Source organism: Salmo salar, chromosome ssa17 (genome assembly GCF_905237065.1).
Source record: "Salmo salar chromosome ssa17, Ssal_v3.1, whole genome shotgun sequence".
NCBI lineage: Eukaryota > Metazoa > Chordata > Actinopteri > Salmoniformes > Salmonidae > Salmo > Salmo salar.
In genome coordinates this window covers 71,017,547-71,045,322 of record NC_059458.1, presented here as the reverse complement: position 1 = coordinate 71,045,322, position 27,776 = coordinate 71,017,547, and the positions used below count along the sequence as shown (strand labels likewise).

The 27,776-nt window shown below is 47.0% G+C and overlaps 2 protein-coding genes across 2 annotated transcripts in view; one reads left to right on the top strand and one right to left on the bottom strand.

The window, feature by feature from the left end:
* The window catches only part of LOC106609610 (exocyst complex component 4), an 816,839-nt gene that overhangs the window by 167,119 nt on the left and 621,944 nt on the right, over positions 1–27,776 (top strand). The window lies entirely within an intron of this gene.
* Positions 25,715–27,776, bottom strand: part of LOC123728258 (CD276 antigen homolog) — a 48,632-nt gene continuing 46,570 nt past the window's right edge. Inside the window, exon 4 of the mRNA XM_045700060.1 lies at positions 25,715–26,867. Within this exon, the coding sequence (XP_045556016.1) occupies positions 26,602–26,867 (266 nt within the window). The 3' untranslated portion in view covers positions 25,715–26,601. The remainder of the gene's footprint in view (positions 26,868–27,776) is intronic.

The window sequence follows — 27,776 nt, the reverse complement described above, 5'->3', positions numbered from 1 at the left end:
AGAGAGACAGTAACAGATGGAGGAGGAGGAAGAGACTAGGAGAGAGACAGTAACAGAGGGAGGAGGAGGAAGAGACTAGGAGAGAGACAGTAACAGAGGGAGGAGGAGGAAGAGACTAGGAGAGAGACAGTAACAGATGGAGGAGGAGGAAGAGACTAGGGAGAGAGACAGTAACAGAGGGAGGAGGAAGAGACTAGGAGAGAGACAGTAACAGATGGAGGAGGAGGAAGAGACTAGGAGAGAGACAGTAACAGATGGAGGAGGAGGAAGAGACTAGGAGAGAGACAGTAACAGAGGGAGGAGGAAGAGACTAGGAGAGAGACAGTAACAGATGGAGGAGGAAGAGACTAGGAGAGAGACAGTAACAGAGGGAGGAGGAAGAGACTAGGAGAGAGACAGTAACAGATGGAGGAGGAGGAAGAGACTAGGAGAGAGACAGTAACAGATGGAGGAAGAGACTAGGAGAGAGACAGTAACAGATGGAGGAAGAGACTAGGAGAGAGACAGTAACAGAGGGAGGAAGAGAAAGAGACTAGGAGAGAGACAGTAACAGAGGGAGGAGGAGGAAGAGACTAGGAGAGAGACAGTAACAGATGGAGGAGGAGGAAGAGACTAGGAGAGAGACAGTAACAGATGGAAGAGGAGGAAGAGACTAGGAGAGAGACAGTAACAGAGGGAGGAGGAGGAAGAGACTAGGAGAGAGACAGTAACAGAGGGAGGAGGAGGAAGAGACTAGGAGAGAGACAGTAACAGAGGGAGGAGGATAAAGAGACTAGGAGAGAGACAGTAACAGAGGGAGGAGGAGGAAGAGACTAGGAGAGAGACAGTAACAGAGGGAGGAGGAGGAAGAGACTAGGAGAGAGACAGTAACAGATGGAGGAAGAGACTAGGAGAGAGACAGTAACAGATGGAGGAGGAGGAAGAGACTAGGAGAGAGACAGTAACAGAGGGAGGAGGAGGAAGAGACTAGGAGAGAGACAGTAACAGAGGGAGGAGGAGGAAGAGACTAGGAGAGAGACAGTAACAGATGGAGGAAGAGACTAGGAGAGAGACAGTAACAGATGGAGGAAGAGACTAGGAGAGAGACAGTAACAGATGGAGGAAGAGACTAGGAGAGAGACAGTAACAGATGGAGGAAGAGACTAGGAGAGAGACAGTAACAGATGGAGGAGAGAGACTAGGAGAGAGACAGTAACAGATGGAGGATAAAGAGACTAGGAGAGAGACAGTAACAGATGGAGGAGGAGGAAGAGACTAGGAGAGAGACAGTAACAGAGGGAGGAGGAGGAAGAGACTAGGAGAGAGACAGTAACAGAGGGAGGAGGAGGAAGAGACTAGGAGAGAGACAGTAACAGAGGGAGGAGGATAAAGAGACTAGGAGAGAGACAGTAACAGAGGGAGGAGGAGGAAGAGACTAGGAGAGAGACAGTAACAGAGGGAGGAGGATAAAGAGACTAGGAGAGAGACAGTAACAGATGGAGGAGGAGGAAGAGACTAGGAGAGAGACAGTAACAGATGGAGGAGGAGGAAGAGACTAGGAGAGAGACAGTAACAGAGGGAGGAGGAGGAAGAGACTAGGAGAGAGACAGTAACAGAGGGAGGAGGAGGAAGAGACTAGGAGAGAGACAGTAACAGATGGAGAGGAAGAGACTAGGAGAGAGACAGTAACAGAGGGAGGAAGAGACTAGGAGAGAGACAGTAACAGATGGAGGAAGAGACTAGGAGAGAGACAGTAACAGATGGAGGAGGAGGAAGAGACTAGGAGAGAGACAGTAACAGATGGAGGAGGAGGAAGAGACTAGGAGAGAGACAGTAACAGAGGGAGGAGGATAAAGAGACTAGGAGAGAGACAGTAACAGAGGGAGGAGGAAGAGACTAGGAGAGAGACAGTAACAGATGGAGGAAGAGACTAGGAGAGAGACAGTAACAGAGGGAGGAGGAGGAAGAGACTAGGAGAGAGACAGTAACAGAGGGAGGAGGAGGAAGAGACTAGGAGAGAGACAGTAACAGAGGGAGGAGGAGGAAGAGACTAGGAGAGAGACAGTAACAGATGGAGGAAAGAGACTAGGAGAGAGACAGTAACAGATGGAGGAGGAGGAAGAGACTAGGAGAGAGACAGTAACAGAGGGAGGAAAGAGACTAGGAGAGAGACAGTAACAGATGGAAGGAGGAAGAGACTAGGAGAGAGACAGTAACAGAGGGAGGAGGAGGAAGAGACTAGGAGAGAGACAGTAACAGAGGGAGGAGGAGGAAGAGACTAGGAGAGAGACAGTAACAGATGGAGGAGGAGGAAGAGACTAGGAGAGAGACAGTAACAGAGGGAGGAGGATAAAGAGACTAGGAGAGAGACAGTAACAGAGGGAGGAAGAGACTAGGAGAGAGACAGTAACAGATGGAGGAGGAGAAAGAGACTAGGAGAGAGACAGTAACAGAGGGAGGAGGAGGAAGAGACTAGGAGAGAGACAGTAACAGAGGGAGGAGGAGAAAGAGACTAGGAGAGAGACAGTAACAGAGGGAGGAGGATAAAGAGACTAGGAGAGAGACAGTAACAGAGGGAGGAAGAGACTAGGAGAGAGACAGTAACAGAGGGAGGAGGAGGAAGAGACTAGGAGAGAGACAGTAACAGATGGAGGAAGAGACTAGGAGAGAGACAGTAACAGATGGAGGAGAGAGACTAGGAGAGAGACAGTAACAGAGGGAGGAGGAGGAAGAGACTAGGAGAGAGACAGTAACAGAGGGAGGAAGAGACTAGGAGAGAGACAGTAACAGAGGGAGGAGGATAAAGAGACTAGGAGAGAGACAGTAACAGAGGGAGGAGGAGGAAGAGACTAGGAGAGAGACAGTAACAGAGGGAGGAGGAGGAAGAGACTAGGAGAGAGACAGTAACAGATGGAGGAAGAGACTAGGAGAGAGACAGTAACAGATGGAGGAAGAGACTAGGAGAGAGACAGTAACAGATGGAGGAAGAGACTAGGAGAGAGACAGTAACAGATGGAGGAGGAGGAAGAGACTAGGAGAGAGACAGTAACAGATGGAGGAAGAGACTAGGAGAGAGACAGTAACAGAGGGAGGAGGATAAAGAGACTAGGAGAGAGACAGTAACAGATGGAGGAGGAGGAAGAGACTAGGAGAGAGACAGTAACAGAGGGAGGAAGAGAAGAGACTAGGAGAGAGACAGTAACAGATGGAGGAGGAGGAAGAGACTAGGAGAGAGACAGTAACAGAGGGAAGAGGAGGAAGAGACTAGGAGAGAGACAGTAACAGAGGGAGGAGGAGGAAGAGACTAGGAGAGAGACAGTAACAGATGGAGGAGGAGGAAGAGACTAGGAGAGAGACAGTAACAGAGGGAGGAGGAGGAAGAGACTAGGAGAGAGACAGTAACAGATGGAGGAGGAAGAGACTAGGAGAGAGACAGTAACAGAGGGAGGAGGATAAAGAGACTAGGAGAGAGACAGTAACAGAGGGAGGAGGAGGAAGAGACTAGGAGAGAGACAGTAACAGAGGGAGGAGGAGGAAGAGACTAGGAGAGAGACAGTAACAGATGGAAGAGGAAGGAGGAAGAGACTAGGAGAGAGACAGTAACAGATGGAGGAGGAGAAAGAGACTAGGAGAGAGACAGTAACAGAGGGAGGAGGAGGAAGAGACTAGGAGAGAGACAGTAACAGAGGGAGGAGGATAAAGAGACTAGGAGAGAGACAGTATCAGAGGGAGGAGGAGGAAGAGACTAGGAGAGAGACAGTAACAGATGGAGGAGGAGGAAGAGACTAGGAGAGAGACAGTAACAGATGGAGGAGGAGGAAGAGACTAGGAGAGAGACAGTAACAGAGGGAGGAGGAGGAAGAGACTAGGAGAGAGACAGTAACAGATGGAAGAGACTAGGAGAGACAGTAACAGAGGGAGGAGGAGGAAGAGACTAGGAGAGAGACAGTAACAGAGGGAGGAGGAGGAAGAGACTAGGAGAGAGACAGTAACAGAGGGAGGAGAAGAGACTAGGAGAGAGACAGTAACAGATGGAGGAGGAGAGACTAGGAGAGAGACAGTATCAGATGGAGGAGGAGGAAGAGACTAGGAGAGAGACAGTAACAGAGGGAGAGGAGGAAGAGACTAGGAGAGAGACAGTAACAGATGGAGGAGGAAGAGACTAGGAGAGAGACAGTAACAGATGGAGGAGGAGGAAGAGACTAGGAGAGAGACAGTAACAGAGGGAGGAGGAGGAAGAGACTAGGAGAGAGACAGTATCAGATGGAGGAGGAAGAGACTAGGAGAGAACAGTAACAGATGGAGGAGGAAGAGACTAGGAGAGAGACAGTAACAGATGGAGGAGGAGGAAGAGACTAGGAGAGAGACAGTAACAGAGGGAAGAGGAGGAAGAGACTAGGAGAGAGACAGTATCAGATGGAGGAGGAGGAAGAGACTAGGAGAGAGACAGTAACAGATGGAGGAAGAGACTAGGAGAGAGACAGTAACAGATGGAAGAGGAGGAAGAGACTAGGAGAGAGACAGTAACATAGGGGGAGGAGGAAGAGACTAGGGAGAGACAGTAACAGAGGGAGGAGCAGGAAGAGACTAGGAGAGAGACAGTAACAGAGGGAGGAGGATAAAGAGACTAGGAGAGAGACAGTATCAGAGGGAGGAGGAGGAAGAGACTAGGAGAGAGACAGTAACAGAGGGAGGAGAGAGACTAGGAGAGAGACAGTAACAGATGGAGGAAGAGACTAGGAGAGAGACAGTAACAGAGGGAGGAAGAGGAAGAGACTAGGAGAGAGACAGTAACAGATGGAGGAGGAGGAAGAGACTAGGAGAGAGACAGTAACAGAGGGAGGAGGAGGAAGAGACTAGGAGAGAGACAGTAACAGAGGGAGGAGGAGGAAGAGACTAGGAGAGAGACAGTAACAGATGGAGGAGGATAAAGAGACTAGGAGAGAGACAGTAACAGATGGAGGAGGAGGAAGAGACTAGGAGAGAGACAGTAACAGATGGAGGATAAAGAGACTAGGAGAGAGACAGTAACAGAGGGAGGAGGAGGAAGAGACTAGGAGAGAGACAGTAACAGAGGGAGGAGGGAGGAAGAGACTAGGAGAGAGACAGTAACAGAGGGAGGAGGAGGAAGAGACTAGGAGAGAGACAGTAACAGAGGGAGGAGGAGGAAGAGACTAGGAGAGAGACAGTAACAGAGGGAGGAGGAGGAAGAGACTAGAGAGACAGTAACAGAGGGAGGAGGATAAAGAGACTAGGAGAGAGACAGTAACAGATGGAGGAGGAGAAGAGACTGAGAGAGACAGTAACAGAGGGAGGAGGAGAAGAGACTAGGAGAGAGACAGTAACAGATGGAGGAGGAGGAAGAGACTAGGAGAGAGACAGTAACAGAGGGAGAGGATAAAGAGACTAGGAGAGAGACAGTAACAGATGGAGGAGGAGGAAGAGACTAGGAGAGAGACAGTATCAGATGGAGGAGGAGGAAGAGACTAGGAGAGAGACAGTAACAGAGGGAGGAGGAGGAAGAGACTAGGAGAGAGACAGTAACAGAGGGAGGAGGAGGAAGAGACTAGGAGAGAGACAGTAACAGAGGGAAGAGGAGGAAGAGACTAGGGAGAGAGACAGTAACAGAGGGAGTGAAGAGACTAGGAGAGAGACAGTAACAGATGGAGGAAGAGACTAGGAGAGAGACAGTAACAGAGGGAGGAGGAGGAAGAGACTAGGAGAGAGACAGTATCAGAGGGGAGGAGGGGAGGAAGAGACTAGGAGAGAGACAGTAACAGAGGGAGGAGGATAAAGAGACTAGAGAGAGACAGTAACAGAGGGAGGAGGATAAAGAGACTAGGAGAGAGACAGTAACAGATGGAAGAGGAGGAAGAGACTAGGAGAGAGACAGTAACAGAGGGAGAAGGAGGAAGAGACTAGGAGAGAGACAGTAACAGAGGGAGGAAGAGGAAGAGACTAGGAGAGAGACAGTAACAGAGGGAGGAGGAGGAAGAGACTAGGAGAGAGACAGTAACAGATGGAGGAAGAGACTAGGAGAGAGACAGTAACAGAGGGAGGAGGAGGAAGAGCTAGGAGAGAGACAGTAACAGAGGGAGGAGGAGGAAGAGACTAGGAGAGAGACAGTAACAGAGGGAGGAGGGAGGAAGAGACTAGGAGAGAGACAGTAACAGAGGGAGGAGGAGGAAGAGACTAGGAGAGAGACAGTAACAGATGGAAGAGGAGGAAGAGACTAGGAGAGAGACAGTAACAGAGGGAGGAGGATAAAGAGACTAGGAGAGAGACAGTAACAGAGGAGGAAGAGACTAGGAGAGAGACAGTAACAGATGGAGGAGGAGGAAGAGACTAGGAGAGAGACAGTAACAGAGGGAGGAAGAGACTAGAGGGAGACAGTAACAGAGGGAGGAGGAGGAAGAGACTAGGAGAGAGACAGTAACAGAGGGAGGAGGATAAAGAGACTAGGAGAGAGACAGTAACAGAGGGGAGGAAGAGACTAGGAGAGAGACAGTAACAGAGGGAGGAGGAGGAAGAGACTAGGGAGAGAGACAGTAACAGATGGAGGAAGAGACCAGGAGAGAGACAGTAACAGAGGGAGGGGAGGAAGAGACTAGGAGAGAGACAGTAACAGAGGGAGGAGGAGGAAGAGACTAGGAGAGAGACAGTAACAGGGGGGGAGGAAGAGACTAGGAGAGAGACAGTAACAGAGGGAGGAGGATAAAGAGACTAGGGAGAGAGACAGTAACAGAGGGAGGAGGAGGAAGAGACTAGGAGAGAGACAGTAACAGAGGGAGGAGGAGGAAGAGACTAGGAGAGAGACAGTAACAGATGGAGGAAGAGACTAGGAGAGAGACAGTAACAGATGGAGGAAGAGACTAGGAGAGAGACAGTAACAGATGGAGGAAGAGACTAGGAGAGAGACAGTAACAGATGGAGGAGGAGGAAGAGACTAGGAGAGAGACCGTAACAGATGGAGGAAGAGACTAGGAGAGAGACAGTAACAGAGGGAGGAGGATAAAGAGACTAGGAGAGAGACAGTAACAGATGGAAGAGGAGGAAGAGACTAGGAGAGAGACAGTAACAGAGGGAGGAAGAGGAAGAGACTAGGAGAGAGACAGTAACAGAGGGAGGAGGAGGAAGAGACTAGGAGAGAGACAGTAACAGAGGGAGGAGGAGGAAGAGACTAGGAGAGAGACAGTAACAGAGGGAGGAGGAGGAAGAGACTAGGAGAGAGACAGTAACAGATGGAAGAGGAGGAAGAGACTAGGAGAGAACAGTAACAGAGGGAGGAGGAGGAAGAGACTAGGAGAGAGACAGTAACAGATGGAGGAAGAGACTAGGAGAGAGACAGTAACAGAGGGAGGAGGATAAAGAGACTAGGAGAGAGACAGTAACAGAGGGGAGGAGGAGGAAGAGACTAGGAGAGAGACAGTAACAGAGGGAGGAAGAGACTAGGAGAGAGACAGTAACAGAGGGAGGAGGAGGAAGAGACTAGAGAGAGACAGTAACAGAGGGAGGAGGAGGAAGAGACTAGGAGAGAGACAGTAACAGATGGAGGAAGAGACTAGGAGAGAGACAGTAACAGATGGAGGAAGAGACTAGGAGAGACAGGTAACAGAGGGAGGAGGAGGAAGAGACTAGGAGAGAGACAGTAACAGAGGGAGGAGGAGGAAGAGACTAGGAGAGAGACAGTAACAGAGGGAGGAGGTGATAAAGAGACTAGGAGAGAGACAGTAACAGAGGGAGGAGGATAAAGAGACTAGAGAGAGACAGTAACAGATGGAAGAGGAGGAAGAGACTAGGAGAGAGACAGTAACAGAGGGAGGAAGAGGAAGAGACTAGGAGAGAGACAGTAACAGAGGGAGGAGGAGGAAGAGACTAGGAGAGAGACAGTAACAGAGGGAGGAGGAGGAAGAGACTAGGAGAGAGACAGTAACAGAGGGAGGAGGAGGAAGAGACTGGGAGAGAGACAGTAACAGAGGGAGGAGGAGGAAGAGACTAGAAGAGAGACAGTAACAGAGGGAGGAGGAGGAAGAGACTAGGAGAGAGACAGTAACAGATGGAAGAGGAGAAAAGAGACTAGGGAGAGAGACAGTAACAGAGGGAGGAGGAGGAAGAGACTAGGAGAGAGACAGTAACAGAGGAGGAGGAGGAAGAGACTAGAGAGAGACAGTAACAGATGGAAGAGGAGGAAGAGACTAGGAGAGAGACAGTAACAGAGGGAGGAGGATAAAGAGACTAGGAGAGAGACAGTAACAGAGGGAGGAAGAGACTAGGAGAGAGACAGTAACAGATGGAGGAGGAGGAAGAGACTAGGAGAGAGACAGTAACAGAGGGAGGAAGAGACTAGGAGAGAGACAGTAACAGAGGGAGGAGGAGGAAGAGACTAGGAGAGAGACAGTAACAGAGGGAGGAGGATAAAGAGACTAGGAGAGAGACAGTAACAGAGGGAGGAAGAGACTAGGAGAGAGACAGTAACAGAGGGAGGAGGAGGAAGAGACTAGGAGAGAGACAGTAACAGATGGAGGAAGAGACTAGGAGAGAGACAGTAACAGAGGGAGGAGGAGGAAGAGACTAGGAGAGAGACAGTAACAGAGGGAGGAGGAGGAAGAGACTAGGAGAGAGACAGTAACAGAGGGAGGAAGAGACTAGGAGAGAGACAGTAACAGAGGGAGGAGGATAAAGAGACTAGGAGAGAGACAGTAACAGAGGGAGGAGGAGGAAGAGACTAGGAGAGAGACAGTAACAGAGGGAGGAGGAGGAAGAGACTAGGAGAGAGCAGTAACAGATGGAGAAGAGACTAGGAGAGAGACAGTAACAGATGGAGGAAGAGACCAGGAGAGAGACAGTAACAGATGGAGGAAGAGACTAGGAGAGAGACAGTAACAGATGGAGGAGGAGGAAGAGACTAGGAGAGAGACCGTAACAGATGGAGGAAGAGACTAGGAGAGAGACAGTAACAGAGGGAGGAGGTAAAGAGACTAGGGAGAGAGACAGTAACAGATGGAAGAGGAGGAAGAGACTAGGAGAGAGACAGTAACAGAGGGAGGAAGAGGAAGAGACTAGGAGAGAGACAGTAACAGAGGGAGGAGGAGGAAGAGACTAGGAGAGAGACAGTAACAGAGGGAGGAGGAGGAAGAGACTAGGAGAGAGACAGTAACAGAGGGAGGAGGAGGAAGAGACTAGGAGAGAGACAGTAACAGATGGAAGAGGAGGAAGAGACTAGGAGAGAGACAGTAACAGAGGGAGGAGGAGGAAGAGACTAGGAGAGAGACAGTAACAGATGGAGGAAGAGACTAGGAGAGAGACAGTAACAGAGGGAGGAGGATAAAGAGACTAGGAGAGAGACAGTAACAGAGGGAGGAGGAGGAAGAGACTAGGAGAGAGACAGTAACAGAGGGAGGAAGAGGAAGAGACTAGGAGAGAGACAGTAACAGAGGGAAGAGGAGGAAGACACTAGGAGAGAGACAGTAACAGGAGGAAGAGACTAGGAGAGAGACAGTAACAGATGGAGGAGGAGAAAGAGACTCGGAGAGAGACAGTAACAGAGGGAGGAGGAGGAAGAGACTAGGAGAGAGACAGTAACAGAGGGAGGAGGATAAAGAGACTAGGAGAGAGACAGTATCAGAGGGAGGAGGAGGAAGAGACTAGGAGAGAGACAGTAACAGATGGAGGAGGAGGAAGAGACTAGGAGAGAGACAGTAACAGATGGAGGAGGAGGAAGAGACTAGGAGAGAGACAGTAACAGAGGGAGGAGGAGGAAGAGACTAGGAGAGAGACAGTAACAGATGGAAGAGACTAGGAGAGAGACAGTAACAGAGGGAGGAGGAGGAAGAGACTAGGAGAGAGACAGTAACAGAGGGAGGAGGAGGAAGAGACTAGGAGAGAGACAGTAACAGAGGGAGGAGGGAGGAAGAGACTAGGAGAGAGACAGTAACAGAGGGAGGAGGAGGAAGAGACTAGGAGAGAGACAGTATCAGATGGAGGAGGAGGAAGAGACTAGGAGAGAGACAGTAACAGAGGGAAGAGGAGGAAGAGACTAGGAGAGAGACAGTAACAGATGGAGGAGGAGGAAGAGACTAGGAGAGAGACAGTAACAGATGGAGGAGGAGGAAGAGACTAGGAGAGAGACAGTAACAGAGGGAGGAGGAGGAAGAGACTAGGAGAGAGACAGTATCAGATGGAGGAGGAAGAGACTAGGAGAGAGACAGTAACAGATGGAGGAGGAAGAGACTAGGAGAGAGACAGTAACAGATGGAGGAGGAGGAAGAGACTAGGAGAGAGACAGTAACAGAGGGAAGAGGAGGAAGAGACTAGGAGAGAGACAGTATCAGATGGAGGAGGAGGAAGAGACTAGGAGAGAGACAGTAACAGATGGAGGAAGAGACTAGGAGAGAGACAGTAACAGATGGAAGAGGAGGAAGAGACTAGGAGAGAGACAGTAACATAGGGAGGAGGAGGAAGAGACTAGGAGAGAGACAGTAACAGAGGGAGGAGCAGGAAGAGACTAGGAGAGAGACAGTAACAGAGGGAGGAGGATAAAGAGACTAGGAGAGAGACAGTATCAGAGGGAGGAGGAGGAAGAGACTAGGAGAGAGACAGTAACAGAGGGAGGAAGAGACTAGGAGAGAGACAGTAACAGATGGAGGAAGAGACTAGGAGAGAGACAGTAACAGAGGGAGGAAGAGGAAGAGACTAGGAGAGAGACAGTAACAGATGGAGGAGGAGGAAGAGACTAGGAGAGAGACAGTAACAGAGGGAGGAGGAGGAAGAGACTAGGAGAGAGACAGTAACAGAGGGAGGAGGAGGAAGAGACTAGGAGAGAGACAGTAACAGATGGAGGAGGATAAAGAGACTAGGAGAGAGACAGTAACAGATGGAGGAGGAGGAAGAGACTAGGAGAGAGACAGTAACAGATGGAGGATAAAGAGACTAGGAGAGAGACAGTAACAGAGGGAGGAGGAGGAAGAGACTAGGAGAGAGACAGTAACAGAGGGAGGAGGAGGAAGAGACTAGGAGAGAGACAGTAACAGAGGGAGGAGGAGGAAGAGACTAGGAGAGAGACAGTAACAGAGGGAGGAGGAGGAAGAGACTAGGAGAGAGACAGTAACAGAGGGAGGAGGAGGAAGAGACTAGGAGAGAGACAGTAACAGAGGGAGGAGGATAAAGAGACTAGGAGAGAGACAGTAACAGATGGAGGAGGAGGAAGAGACTAGGAGAGAGACAGTAACAGAGGGAGGAGGAGGAAGAGACTAGGAGAGAGACAGTAACAGATGGAGGAGGAGGAAGAGACTAGGAGAGAGACAGTAACAGAGGGAGGAGGATAAAGAGACTAGGAGAGAGACAGTAACAGATGGAGGAGGAGGAAGAGACTAGGAGAGAGACAGTATCAGATGGAGGAGGAGGAAGAGACTAGGAGAGAGACAGTAACAGAGGGAGGAGGAGGAAGAGACTAGGAGAGAGACAGTAACAGAGGGAGGAGGAGGAAGAGACTAGGAGAGAGACAGTAACAGAGGGAAGAGGAGGAAGAGACTAGGAGAGAGACAGTAACAGAGGGAGGAAGAGACTAGGAGAGAGACAGTAACAGATGGAGGAAGAGACTAGGAGAGAGACAGTAACAGAGGGAGGAGGAGGAAGAGACTAGGAGAGAGACAGTATCAGAGGGAGGAGGAGGAAGAGACTAGGAGAGAGACAGTAACAGAGGGAGGAGGATAAAGAGACTAGGAGAGAGACAGTAACAGAGGGAGGAGGATAAAGAGACTAGGAGAGAGACAGTAACAGATGGAAGAGGAGGAAGAGACTAGGAGAGAGACAGTAACAGAGGGAGAAGGAGGAAGAGACTAGGAGAGAGACAGTAACAGAGGGAGGAAGAGGAAGAGACTAGGAGAGAGACAGTAACAGAGGGAGGAGGAGGAAGAGACTAGGAGAGAGACAGTAACAGATGGAGGAAGAGACTAGGAGAGAGACAGTAACAGAGGGAGGAGGAGGAAGAGACTAGGAGAGAGACAGTAACAGAGGGAGGAGGAGGAAGAGACTAGGAGAGAGACAGTAACAGAGGGAGGAGGAGGAAGAGACTAGGAGAGAGACAGTAACAGAGGGAGGAGGAGGAAGAGACTAGGAGAGAGACAGTAACAGATGGAAGAGGAGGAAGAGACTAGGAGAGAGACAGTAACAGAGGGAGGAGGATAAAGAGACTAGGAGAGAGACAGTAACAGAGGGAGGAAGAGACTAGGAGAGAGACAGTAACAGATGGAGGAGGAGGAAGAGACTAGGAGAGAGACAGTAACAGAGGGGAGGAAGAGACTAGGAGGGAGACAGTAACAGAGGGAGGAGGAGGAAGAGACTAGGAGAGAGACAGTAACAGAGGGAGGAGGATAAAGAGACTAGGAGAGAGACAGTAACAGAGGGAGGAAGAGACTAGGAGAGAGACAGTAACAGAGGGAGGAGGAGGAAGAGACTAGGAGAGAGACAGTAACAGATGGAGGAAGAGACTAGGAGAGAGACAGTAACAGAGGGAGGAGGAGGAAGAGACTAGGAGAGAGACAGTAACAGAGGGAGGAGGAGGAAGAGACTAGGAGAGAGACAGTAACAGAGGGAGGAAGAGACTAGGAGAGAGACAGTAACAGAGGGAGGAGGATAAAGAGACTAGGAGAGAGACAGTAACAGAGGGAGGAGGAGGAAGAGACTAGGAGAGAGACAGTAACAGAGGGAGGAGGAGGAAGAGACTAGGAGAGAGACAGTAACAGATGGAGGAAGAGACTAGGAGAGAGACAGTAACAGATGGAGGAAGAGACTAGGAGAGAGACAGTAACAGATGGAGGAAGAGACTAGGAGAGAGACAGTAACAGATGGAGGAGGAGGAAGAGACTAGAGAGAGACCGTAACAGATGGAGGAAGAGACTAGGAGAGAGACAGTAACAGAGGGAGGAGGATAAAGAGACTAGGAGAGAGACAGTAACAGATGGAAGAGGAGGAAGAGACTAGGAGAGAGACAGTAACAGAGGGAGGAAGAGGAAGAGACTAGGAGAGAGACAGTAACAGAGGGAGGAGGAGGAAGAGACTAGGAGAGAGACAGTAACAGAGGGAGGAGGAGGAAGAGACTAGGAGAGAGACAGTAACAGAGGGAGGAGGAGGAAGAGACTAGGAGAGAGACAGTAACAGATGGAAGAGGAGGAAGAGACTAGGAGAGAGACAGTAACAGAGGGAGGAGGAGGAAGAGACTAGGAGAGAGACAGTAACAGATGGAGGAAGAGACTAGGAGAGAGACAGTAACAGAGGGAGGAGGATAAAGAGACTAGGAGAGAGACAGTAACAGAGGGAGGAGGAGGAAGAGACTAGGAGAGAGACAGTAACAGAGGGAGGAAGAGACTAGGAGAGAGACAGTAACAGAGGGAGGAGGAGGAAGAGACTAGGAGAGAGACAGTAACAGAGGGAGGAGGAGGAAGAGACTAGGAGAGAGACAGTAACAGATGGAGGAAGAGACTAGGAGAGAGACAGTAACAGATGGAGGAAGAGACTAGGAGAGAGACAGTAACAGAGGGAGGAGGAGGAAGAGACTAGGAGAGAGACAGTAACAGAGGGAGGAGGAGACTAGGAGAGAGACAGTATCAGATGGAGGAGGAGACTAGGAGAGAGACAGTAACAGATGGAGGAAGAGACTAGAAGAGAGACAGTAACAGATGGAGGAAGAGACTAGGAGAGAGACAGTAACAGATGGAGGAAGAGACTAGGAGAGAGACAGTAACAGAGGGAGGAGGAGACTAGGAGAGAGACAGTAACAGAGGGAGGAGGAGGAAGAGACTAGGAGAGAGACAGTAACAGAGGGAGGAGGAGGAAGAGACTAGGAGAGAGACAGTAACAGATGGAAGAGGAGGAAGAGACTAGGAGAGAGACAGTAACAGAGGGAGGAGGAGGAAGAGACTAGGAGAGAGACAGTAACAGAGGGAGGAGGATAAAGAGACTAGGAGAGAGACAGTATCAGAGGGAGGAGGAGGAAGAGACTAGGAGAGAGACAGTAACAGAGGAGGAGGAAGAGACTAGGAGAGAGACAGTATCAGAGGGAGGAGGAGGAAGAGACTAGGAGAGAGACAGTAACAGAGGGAGGAGGATAAAGAGACTAGGAGAGAGACAGTAACAGAGGGAAGAGGAGGAAGAGACTAGGAGAGAGACAGTAACAGATGGAGGAAGAGACTAGGAGAGAGACAGTAACAGATGGAGGAAGAGACTAGGAGAGAGACAGTAACAGAGGGAGGAAGAGACTAGGAGAGAGACAGTAACAGGAGGAAGAGACTAGGAGAGAGACAGTAACAGATGGAGGAAGAGACTAGGAGAGAGACAGTAACAGAGGGAGGAAGAGACTAGGAGAGAGACAGTAACAGGAGGAAGAGACTAGGAGAGAGACAGTAACAGAGGGAGGAGGAGGAAGAGACTAGGAGAGAGACAGTAACAGAGGGAGGAGGAGGAAGAGACTAGGAGAGAGACAGTAACAGATGGAAGAGGAGGAAGAGACTAGGAGAGAGACAGTAACAGAGGGAGGAGGAGGAAGAGACTAGGAGAGAGACAGTAACAGAGGGAGGAGGATAAAGAGACTAGGAGAGAGACAGTATCAGAGGGAGGAGGAGGAAGAGACTAGGAGAGAGACAGTAACAGAGGGAGGAAGAGACTAGGAGAGAGACAGTATCAGAGGGAGGAGGAGGAAGAGACTAGGAGAGAGACAGTAACAGAGGGAGGAGGATAAAGAGACTAGGAGAGAGACAGTAACAGAGGGAAGAGGAGGAAGAGACTAGGAGAGAGACAGTAACAGATGGAGGAAGAGACTAGGAGAGAGACAGTAACAGATGGAGGAAGAGACTAGGAGAGAGACAGTAACAGAGGGAGGAAGAGACTAGGAGAGAGACAGTAACAGGAGGAAGAGACTAGGAGAGAGACAGTAACAGATGGAGGAAGAGACTAGGAGAGAGACAGTAACAGAGGGAAGAGATATGGCAGCTACTTCAGCAAGGAGAATAAGAGAGATGAATAGAGGGAAAAGAGGAGAGATGAAGAGAGATTAATTGAAGGAAGAAGAGAGATACATTGAGGGAACAGGAGAGATGAATTGAGAGAGAAAAAAGAGAGCGATGAATAGAGGGGGAGAAGGGAGAGATGAGGGGATAGGGTCGACAGTGGGCAGACACTGAGGTATGACGGTAGGGGTGAAGAGGAGGAGAGGGCTCAGAGACTATGAAAGATGGGGCCAGTGGCCCCCCTACTGATGTGCCTGGAGGTGTACAGGTCTGTGTCATGGTCATTTACTCTGTCTCATTACCAGCCCCGTTACACACATTCTGTTGGAGGCTAAAATAACTTTCTGGAAAAGTGAAAAAACTCTTTCAACTCTGGAATTTTTAAGTCAATTCTTGCTCGTGTTGTGTTTTCTTAAAGGAAAGAATGCTCTTTTGTCTCATTTAAATACATCTGAGTCACACAGTGTGCTTTTCTCTCCAGTGACCATCTATTCAGTTGAATTTAAACTTTGTCCCTACAGGGATATTCATTGTGCAGCAAGGGACACACAACACACAGTCAGTGTACATTGTACATGTATACTGAGACATGTGTTGCCTTGCTTTTACTTGTCAAATCATGTTAGATCAGGACTTAGTGATCTCCCTCCCCTCCCGGAGGACCTGAGCCCTGGGACCATGCCTCGGGGATGACTCCTTGCTTTCCCCAGTCCACCTGGTCGTGCTGCTGCTCAAGTTTCAATTGGTCTCCCTGCGGCTATGGAACCCTGACCTGTTCACCGGTCATGCTATCTTGTCCCGGACCTGCTGTTTTCGACTCTCTCTCTCTACCGCACCTGCTGTCTCTAACTCTGAATGATCGGCTATGAAAAGCCAACTGACATTTACTCCTGAGGTGCTGACCTGTTGAACCCTCTACAACCACTGTGATTATTATTATTTGACCCTGCTGGTCATCTATGAACGTTTGAACATCTTGGCCTTGTTCTGTTATAATCTCCACCCGGCACAGCCAGAAGAGGACTGGCCACCCCTCAGAGCCTGGTTCCTCTCTAGGTTTCTTCCTAGGTTCCTGCCTTTCTAGGGAGTTTTTCCTAGCCACTGTGCTTCTACATCTGCATTGCTTGCTGTTTGGGGTTTTAGGCAGGGTTTCTGTATAGCACTTTGTGACATCTGCTGATGTAAAAAGGGCTTTATAATTACAGTTGATTGATTGATTAAAGTATCAGACCAGCAGGTGCATCCCAAATGGCACCCTATGGACCCTGGTCCAAAGTAGTGCACTACATAGGGAACGAGGTGCCATTTGAGACACATCCAGGTCCTGTGAATCCGGAGTCTGACTGTTATGCTACCAGCCTTGTTTCTTGTTTTAGTTCAATTCTTCTCTATCACTTTGTTTCTGAATCCTGCTCTGTATGTCCACTCAACGTTGCCACCATACTGTAGAATTCTCCATCTGCCTTGTGTGGAGCACTGCAGCTCCAGAATGATGTTGTTTTAATCTAGCCTTGTCATAATGTACAGACAGTGTATTAACATTCAGCGTTGGTCTTTAACCCAGTAAGTCACAGGCAGCGCACACCGTCATGCACCCAGACACCTCTCCACCCTAACACCTCTCCACCACCCAGACACCTCTCCACCACCCAGACACCTCTCCACCACCCAGACACCTCTCCTCCACCCAGACACCTCTCCACCACCCAGACACCTCTCCACCACCCAGACACCTCTCCACCACCCAGACACCTCCTCCTCCACCCAGACACCTCCTCCACCACCCAGACACCTCTCCACCACCCAGACACCTCTCCACCACCCAGACACCTCTCCTCCACCCAGACACCTCTCCACCACCCAGACACCTCTCCACCACCCAGACACCTCTCTCACCACCCAGACACCTCTCCACCACCCAGACACCTCTCCACCACCCAGACACCTCTCCTCCACCCAGACACCTCTCCACCACCCAGACACCTCTCCACCACCCAGACACCTCTCCACCACCCAGACACCTCTCCTCCACCCAGACACCTCTCCTCCACCCAGACACCTCTCCTCCACCCAGACACCTCTCCTCCACCCAGACACCTCTCCACCCTAACACCTCTCCACCACCCAGACACCTCTCCACCACCCAGACACCTCTCCACCACCCAGACACCTCTCCACCACCCAGACACCTCTCCACCCTAACACCTCTCCACCACCCAGACACCTCTCCACCACCCAGACACCTCTCCTCCACCCAGACACCTCTCCACCACCCAGACACCTCTCCACCACCCAGACACCTCTCCACCACCCAGACACCTCTCCACCACCCAGACACCTCTCCTCCACCCAGACACCTCCCCACCACCCAGACACCTCTCCACCACCCAGACACCTCTCCACCACCCAGACACCTCTCCACCACCCAGACACCTCTCCTCCACCCAGACACCTCTCCTCCACCCAGACACCTCTCCACCACCCAGACACCTCTCCACCACCCAGACACCTCTCCTCCACCCAGACACCTCTCCTCCACCCAGACACCTCCTCCTCCACCCAGACACCTCTCCACCACCCAGACACCTCTCCACCACCCAGACACCTCTCCACCACCCAGACACCTCTCCTCCACCCAGACACCTCTCCACCACCCAGACACCTCTCCTCCACCCAGACACCTCTCCTCCACCCAGACACCTCTCCTCCACCCAGACACCTCTCCTCCACCCAGACACCTCTCCACCACCCAGACACCTCTCCTCCACCCAGACACCTCCCTCCTCCCACCCAGACACCTCTCCACCACCCAGACACCTCTCCTCCACCCAGACACCTCTCCACCACCCAGACACCTCTCCACCACCCAGACACCTCTCCACCACCCAGACACCTCTCCACCACCCAGACACCTCTCCTCCACCCAGACACCTCTCCTCCACCCAGACACCTCTCCACCACCCAGACACCTCTCCACCACCCAGACACACTCTCCACCACCCAGACACCTCTCCTCCACCCAGACACCTCTCCTCCACCCAGACACCTCTCCACCACCCAGACACCTCTCCACCACCCAGACACCTCTCCACCACCCAGACACCTCTCCACCACCCAGACACCTCCTCCTCCCACCCAGACACCTCTCCACCACCCAGACACCTCTCCACCACCCAGACACCTCTCCTCCACCCAGACACCTCTCCTCCACCACCCCCAGACACCTCTCCTCCACCCAGACACCTCCTCCACCACAGTTCAGACGTTCTTTCCTAGGGTTGTCATCTGATGAAGATCATCAAAGGTTAGTGCTGCATTTAGCTGTCTTCTGGGTTTATGTGACATTATATGCTAGCTTGAAAAATGGGTGTCTGATTATTTCTGGCTGGGTACTCTGCTGACATAATCTAATGTTTGTAAAGCCTTTTTGAAATCGGACAGTGTGGTTAGATTAACGAGAGTCTTGTCTTTAAAATGCTGTAAAATAGTCATATGTTTGAGAAATTGAAGTAATAGCATTTCTAAGGTATTTGAATAACGCGCCACAGGATTCAACTGGCTGTTGAGTAGGTGGGACGAATTCGTCCCGCCTAGCCCAGAGAGGTTAAGGTTTTCTAGGCTAACAACGTAAGAAATTATACATTAAAAAGCTAAATACTGCACAGTTTGCTAAGGACTAGAAGTGAAGCTGCCATCTCTATCAGCGCCATCTTGTTAACTCTGAGGAAAAAATATCTTGAGTATTGAGTAGACTGATTCCCCAATCCTTAGGTAAAGCTGTACAGTGCAACATGAATGTCAATACACACAATAGGCTGACTGGGGAGGTGATTTCACACAGTCACAGACCCGCGATAAGAGCTACAACGCTAATATTTGTGTAAACGCTTCACAGTTGTGTTCTGTGGGTGTCACCAAGTAGACTGATACCCCATTTCATTGCTTCACATTCCAACCTTGTTTAACATTATCCAGTCTAAATATGGCAAGATTCCACCAATTGTAACCTTCTGCATCACTTTCAAAGAGGTACTTTTATTTTGAAGGCAAACCGCAAATTCCACTATTGTGCCTAATCCTTATTGTGGCTAGCTTCACAACACATGACCCTGTCCGGTCGACCCTCACTAGCCAGATGAAGCTAGCTGGCTGCTTATAACGTTAGCTTTGGGCAAGAGGGTTAAGTAGCTGGCTAGCAATTTATTTTCATGAACTGAAGTTCAATATCAATAGGCGAACATCAAGTTTCTACCTAGCTAATACTTACTCACATGGATTCCTAAATCATTGCTAAAAATAATGAAAATGACTGCAGTTTCTACTTGTCATTGTTTTCAGGCTAGTTGTATTGGTGCTAGCTAGGTATCAAGCTAAAGCTAGCTAGCTACCCCATAAGATGCGATCAAACAAATAATGCTTTATTACCAACGCGGTATTGTAAACACATCGCTCGTGGCGGTGTTTGCAGACTTTTTTGTACAGCTTTGACAGTGCTACTGATAGTAGTGGTGGCGCTTGGCTTGGACGTGCAAATTCAGAACACCACAACATTCTATAATAGAACTGTGTTATTTGACGTTTCAAATTAAAAGCTTAGAATTGTCCGAATATAACGCTTCAGATATTTTAATATCTGATCAATTAGTCTTCAATTAATGAATTATTCTTTACCTTACGTCAGTCTCATTTCAAACATCTTAGAATTGTTGGTTATCTGCACGAACCCAGCCTAAACCATGAATCATCCATACACCAATTGGCTTAATCATTTATTTACGAACTAAATAATCACAGAAATGCATAAACAAACAAACAATCAGTAGATATTGGTAACTAACAATGATAGGGAAGATTCCCTAGTGGGCTAAGCCGATATGACGGCTTGGTGGGTAAAGAAAAGTGGGTGTGGACCGATTTAAAGGAGCGGGAAAGAGAAAATGGATTCACTACACACAGTGGGTAATTATATTCATTGAAATGCTAATCCTTTGCACATGAACGGCCGCTCATTCGGGAATAACTGCAATAAATATATTTACGCCTGTATGTCGTTGTTGTCTTCTAGGTTGGAATTGTCAGTCCGTCTGCTGGAGAGTCAGTTCATCAGAGACTCTCTGGTTACTTCCCCAGAAGTCACAACGTCTTTCATGGTTGTAGCTTTATCAGCGGCTCGGGATAGTGTCTGTTGTAATGGTTACGTCAGGCGTCCATTGTTTTTAGAATAGATGTTTTGGCGGTTATCGGTATTCTCACCCTAGGTTTACATAATTTCTAGCTGCAGTCTAGTAATGATACAGTTTAAGTCAGAAGTTTACATACACTTAGGTTGGAGTCAATTAAACTCATTTTTCAACCACTTCACAAATTTCTTGTTAACAAATTATAGTTTTGGAAAGTCAGTTAGGATATCTACTTTGTGCATGACAAGTCATTTTTCCAACAATTGTTTACAGACAGATTACTTCACTTATAATTCACTGTATCACAATTCCAGTGGGTCAGAAGTTTACATACACTAAGCTAGTGACCTCCTTTATGAGGTCACTAAATGAAACACACTCAACATAACTGTTCCTTAAGTGTCCACGGACCATTCCAACACTCTCAAAAGTGGACATTGTTTCATTCTCCCATTTTGGGGATTTAGGAGTTTGGCCAAGTGAAATCCTTTGTTCACTGTGCTCTCTCTCTCTCTCTCTCTCTGCATGACCAAGGGGAAAGAGTCACTGCCAGAAATGTATGACCTAGGCAATAAAACCTGGGTTTAGGAGAGAGAGAGTGAGAGAGAGAGGGGGAGGGAAGCCACGATCTACACCCCGAAAGTGCCCCATCATGACATGTGTAACTCCGGTAGGGCAACATCTGAAAAATAGTGCACTTGGTAGTGTGTACCCGGTGCTCGACCATGTCGCGAAAGCCAACATCACCCACAACAGAGAACGATTGATTGTCAAGGACAATGAATTCCATTATTTTGGGGGAAATGGATTTGGCCTTTGAGTTGTCTCGCTGAAATTTTCTTACTCTTTCAAATGACTGCTCGACTTGTTGATTGCTCGATCCACACAGCAGACATTGTGGGCTAAGTTAGGAATGCTGTGTTGCACGTCTAGCGCAAAATTTTACGGATGTTTAGCTAATATCGGCCGATTCCGATATGTTTACCGTTAAAATGTGCATCCCTAATATGTGTATATATGTGTATGTGTATATATATATATGTATGTATGTAAATGTGTGTATGTGTGTGTATATATATATATATATATATATATATATATATATATATATATATATATATATATTGTGTGTGTGTTTGTGTGTGTGTGTGTGTATATGTATATGTACAGTGGGGAGAACAAGTATTTGATACACTGCCGATTTTGCAGGTTTTCCTACTTACAAAGTATGTAGAGGTCTGTAAATTTTATCATAGGTACACTTCAACTGTGAGAGACGGAATCAAAAAATCCTGAAAATCACATTGTATGATTTTTAAGTAATTAATTTGCATTTTATTGCATGACATAAGTATTTGATACATCAGAAAAGCAGAACTTAATATTTGGTACAGAAACCTTTGTTTGTAATTACAGAGATCATACGTTTCCTGTAGTTTTTGACCAGGTTTGCACACACTGCAGCAGGGATTTTGGCCCACTCCTCCATACAGACCTTCTCCAGATCCTTCAGGTTTCGGGGCTGTCGCTGGGCAATACGGACTTTCAGCTCCCCTCCAAAGATTTTCTATTGGGTTCAGGTCTGGAGACTGGCTAGGCCACTCCAGGACCTTGAGATGCTTCTTACGGAGCCACTCCTTAGTTGCCCTGGCTGTGTGTTTCGGGTCGTTGTCATGCTGGAAGACCCAGCCACGACCCATCTTCAATGCTCTTACTGAAGGAAGGAGGTTGTTGGCCAAGATCTCGCGATACATGGCCCCATCCATCCTCCCCTCAATACGGTGCAGTCGTCCTGTCCCCTTTGCAGAAAAGCATCCCCAAAGAATGATGTTTCCACCTCCATGCTTCATGGTTGGGATGGTGTTCTTGGGGTTGTACTCATCCTTCTTCTTCCTCCAAACACGGCGAGTGGAGTTTAGACCAAAAAGCTCTATTTTTGTCTCATCAGACCACATGACCTTCTCCCATTCCTCCTCTGGATCGTCCAGATGGTCATTGGCAAACTTCAGACGGGCCTGAACATGCGCTGGCTTGAGCAGGGGGACCTTGCGTGCACTGCATGATTTTAATCCATGACGGCGTAGTGTGTTACTAATGGTTTTCTTTGAGACTGTGGTCCCAGCTCTCTTCAGGTCATTGACCAGGTCCTGCCGTGTAGTTCTGGGCTGATCCCTCACCTTCCTCATGATCATTGATACCCCACGAGGTGAGATCTTGCATGGAGCCCCAGACCGAGGGTGATTGACCGTCATCTTGAACTTCTTCCATTTTCTAATTATTGCGCCAACAGTTGTTGCCTTCTCACCAAGCTGCTTGCCTATTGTCCTGTAGCCCATCCCAGCCTTGTGCAGGTCTACAATTTTATCCCTGATGTCCTTACACAGCTCTCTGGTCTTGGCCATTGTGGAGAGGTTGGAGTCTGTTTGATTGAGTGTGTGGACAGGTGTGTTTTATACAGGTAACGAGTTCAAACAGGTGCAGTTAATACAGGTAATGAGTGGAGAACAGGAGGGCTTCTTAAAGAAAAACTAACAGGTCTGTGAGAGCCGGAATTCTTACTGGTTGGTAGGTGATCAAATACTTATGTCATGCAATAAAATGCAAATTAATTACTTAAAAAATCATACAATGTGATTTTCTGGATTTTTAGATTCTGTCTCCCACAGTTGAAGTGTACCTATGATAAAAATGACAGACCTCTACATGCTTTGTAAGTAGGAAATCCTGCAAAATTGGCAGTGTATCAAATAATTGTTCTCCCCACTGTATATATGTAAGTGTATGTATATATATATATATATATATATATATATATATATATATATATATGTATATGTATATGTATATATATATATATATGTATATGTATATGTATATATATATATATATGTATATGTATATATATATATATATATATATATATGTATATGTATATGTATATGTATATATATATATATATATGTATGTATATATATATGTATGTATGTATATGTGTATATATATATATATATATATATATGTATATATGTATGTATATGTGTATATATAGACTATTGTCTGCCTAAAGCCTGGGAGACTATTGTCTGCCTAAAGCCTGGGAGACTATTGTCTGCCTAAAGCCAAGTCAGACACTCATTATTGTTGTTTTCCTGACCTCAGGCTGACTCCTTGAATTACATTGTCTGGTTTCACACAGGTTGAGACAGTAAAAGAACCTGTAACAAGACTGAAACCAAAAAAATCCAGTGGCCTAGTTACAGTTTTGACTTAAATCGTCTTGAAAAGCCGATTAGTAAGAATGTCTCACCTCATGTTCAAGAATGGCCTTTTTCCCTTTATTCAGATTACAACCTCTCACTTTCGGTTATTTGAAAATAAAATAATCTCCAAAATATTGCTATTTTTCAAACAAGCCATAGAAGGTTGATTGCAATTTCAGTTTAATCCACCAGAAAACACAGAACAGATATTACAACAAATATTATGCTTAAACTGAAATATACAAATGGATTATATACAAAGAAGAAATGGTATCTTCATAAATAGGACTGGTGGAGTTATTTCACACATGTAGCTAAATAAATATATGGAAATATCTGCTCTACTCAAAATTAGAACCAATTTATTGCAGCATTACTGCAAAAATGGAAGAGGAAAGTAAGGAACTTTACTGTTGGCCCTGCATTAAAGACTAAAATTGGCTAAAGATAATTGCGATAAATAAAAAGCATAACAATTTCAATTAAGGACCAAAAAATTGACAGCTGTGCAATATGGATTGCAAAATTGTTGGGAAGAAATTTTCAATTTACAAATTCCATGGCACATGGTTTATCAACTGATATACACAAATGCTGGATTCAAAACTTAAATTTGAATTATTATACAAAACTTTTGCAACCAATGGAATGTTATTTATATGGGGGATACAACTATACCAGCTCTGCAGATTTTTCTGCGAAGAGACAGAATCATTAGATCATTTGTTTTTGTACTGTCCATATGTAGGTTGTTTTTGGTCACAGGTCCAGGAATGGCTGAAGAACTGCAATATTTACCTGGAGCAAATAGCACTGCTGGGTGATTTAAAAAGGTCATAGTCAATTGAAATAATAGTATAATACTCTTAGCAAAAAAAAATATATTTAATTTACAATATGTAGAATCTATGAGAATAGAAAGGTTCAGAACTTTTGTGAAACATCACAGCACAGTTGAAAAATATACGGCAAATAGAAATCACAACAGGATGGTGTTCAGAGATAGATGGGAGGGGTTGAGTGGAGCTGAAAGATGGGACAAAAGACAACTATTTCAAACTATACTGTGTCCGTAAAATGTATATAGAATGTATAAGCTGGAAGTAGAAGCCTAAGTGTTGTTGTCCATTAGTTTACTCCAATTAGGTAAGGGATGGTAGGGTTAAGGGAAAATAATCAAGCAATGATCAACAACCAATTTGATGGAGATTGAAGAATTGTAAAAATAATAAATGGGCAAATATTGTACAATACAGGTGTGCCCCTTGACTTTTTCTACATTTTGTTACGTTACAGCCTTATTCTAAAATTGATTAAAAAATGTGTTTTATAATCAATCTAAACACAAAACCACATAATGACAAAGCCACAACAGGTTTTTAGAATTAAAAAACCCCTGAAATATCACATTTACATAAGTATTCAGACCCTTTACTCAGTACTTTGCTGAAGCACCTTTAGCAGCGACTACAGCCTCGAGTCTTCTTGGGTATGACGCTACAAGCTTGGCACACCTGTATTTGGGGAGTTTCTCCCATTCTTCTCTGCAGATCCTCTCAAGCTCTGTCAGGTTGGATGGGGAGCGTCGCTGCACAGCTATTTTCAGGTCTCTCCAGAGATGTTCGATCGGGTTCAAGTCCGGGCTCTGGCTGGGCCACTCAAGGACATTCAGAGGCTTGTCCCGAAGCCACTCCTGCATTGTCTTGGCTGTGTGCTTAGGGTCATTGTCCTGTTGGAAGGGGAACCTTCGCCCCAGTCTGAAAAACATCTGGAGCAGGTTTTCATCAAGGATCTCTGTACTTTGCTCCGTTCATCTTTCCCCCAATCCTGACTAGTCTCTCAGTCCCTGCCGCTGAAAAACATCACAACAGACTGATGCTGCCACCACCATGCTTCACTGTAGGGATGGTACCAGGTTTCCTCCAGATGTGACACTTGGCATTCAGGCCAAAGAGTTCACTCTTGGTTTCATCAGACCAGAGAATCTTGTTTCTCATGGTCTGAGAGTTTTTATGTTCCTCTTGGCAAACTCCAAGCGGGCTGTTATGTGCCTTTTACTGAGGAGTGGCTTCCGTCTGGCCACGCTACCATAAAGGCCTGATTGGTGGAGTGCTGCAAAGATGGTTGCCCTTCTGGAAGGTTCTCCCATCTCCACAGAAGAACTCTGGAGCGCTGTCAGAGTGACCATCGGGTTCTTGATCATCTCCCTGACAAAGGCCCTTCTCCCGATTGCTCAGTTTGGCTGGGCGGCCAGCTCTAGGAAGAGTATTGGTGGTTCCAAACTTCTTCCATTCAAGAATGATGGAGGCCCCTGTGTTCTTGGGGACCTTGAATGCTGCAGAAATGTTTAGTTACCCTTCCTCAGATCTGTGCATCGACACAATCCTGTCTCGGAGCTCTACGGACAATTCCTTCGACCTCATGGCTTGGTTTTTACTTTGACTTTGCACTGTTAACTGTGGGACCTTATATAGACAGGTTTGTGCCTTTCCAAATCATGTCGAATCAATTGAATTTACCACAGGTGGACTCTTGCTGAACCATATGCTGAACCATATGCTGTGTAATCAAGTTGTAGAAACATCTCAAGGATGATCAATGGAAACGGGATGCACCTGAGCTCCATTTAAAGTCTCATAGCGAAGGGTCTGAATATTTACGTAAAGAAGCTGTTTTTTTTTTTTTACATTTGACAAAATTTCTTAAAACCTGTTTTTACTTTGTCATTATGGGATATTGTGTGTAGATTGATGAGGAAAATAAGGCTGTAAATGTAACAAAATGTCGAAAAAGTCAAGGGTTCTGAATACTTTCAATGCACTTTACACAGGAAAATAAATGTAAATATTGTCAACAAATGTCTGTCGTTTCCCATAAACACTGTTCTGGATTGTTGTTAGGGGCCCCTCCCACCAAATCTGTCAGATTGTTTCCCCTCAGGTCTGTAATGAGACTCTCTCTCAATAGAAGCTTTGTTCCCTTTCCAGTAATCTGACCCAGTGATAACGTGTTAGGCAATGAAGAGAAGAAAGAGTCATTTAATGTTAAAACCACCTAATGAAACAGTGATTCATTGTTACTGCTAGACTGCCGACTGGATTTGCAGCATTCTCAGCCCTAGGAAGCATGTTACCATGAGACTACTAGAACAGAAACACAGAGAATGATCAATGGAGTCCCTTAAATTTCATGTACTGGGCTTGGAGGTGAGACGTCCGAATCGCAGTTGGATGTCCTTGACTTTAGAGGACCAGTGTTCTTGTCACAAGTTTGTTTACGCCCAGTTATTTTTGTCATATTTTGTGATTTAGACGTGGCTTTCCATGTCCGTTTGTGTCGTAAGTAAAGGAATATGAGGAAGATAACCAAGCCTCCGGCAGGGATGAACAACATCAGCAGTGTAGATCTGTCTCTGGGACAGTCGTCATCGATTCTACTGCTTGACTCTGTTGACACAAAAGAACAAATGATAAACAGTGGCAAAATTATTAAACACACGCAGTATATATCCACCCTGAAGAAGGTAGTAATATAATATGTCATTATTAAACGCACCCGGTATATATATACTACCGTTCAAAAGTTTGGGGTCACTTAGAAATGTCCTTGTTTTTGAAAGAACCACAATTTATTTTGTCCATTAAAATAACATCAAATTGATCACAAATACAATGAAGACATTGTTAATGTTGTAAATGGCTATAGTAGCTGGAGACGTTCGATTTTTTTTTTAAATGGAATATCTACATAGGCGTACAGAGGCCCATTATCAGCAACCATCACTCCTGTGTTCCAATGGCACGTTGTGTTAGCTAAGCAAGTTTATCATATTAAAAGGCTAATTGATCATTAGGAAACCCTTTTGCAATTATGGCAGCACAGTTGAAAACTGTTGTTCTGATTAAAGAAGCAATAAAACTGGCCCTCTTTAGACTAGTTGAGTATCTGGAGCATCAGCATTTGTGGGTTCGATTACAGGATCAAAATGGCCAGAAACAAAGAACTTTCTTCTGAAACGAGTCAGTCTATTCTTGTTCTGAGAAATGAAGGCTATTCCATGCAAGAAATTGCCAAGAAACTGAAGATCTCGTACAACGCTGTGTACTACTCCCTTCACAGAACAGCGCAAACTGTCTCTAACCAGAATAGAAAGAGTGGGAGGCCCCGGTGCACAACAGAGCAAGAGGACAAGTACATTAGAGTGTCTAGTTTGAGAAACAGACGCCTCACAAGTCCTCAACTGGCAGCTTCATTAAATAGTACTCGCAAAACACCAGTCTCAATGTCAACAGTGAAGAGGCGACTCCGGGATGCTGGCCTTCTAGACAGAGTTCCTCTGTCCAGTGTCTGTGTTC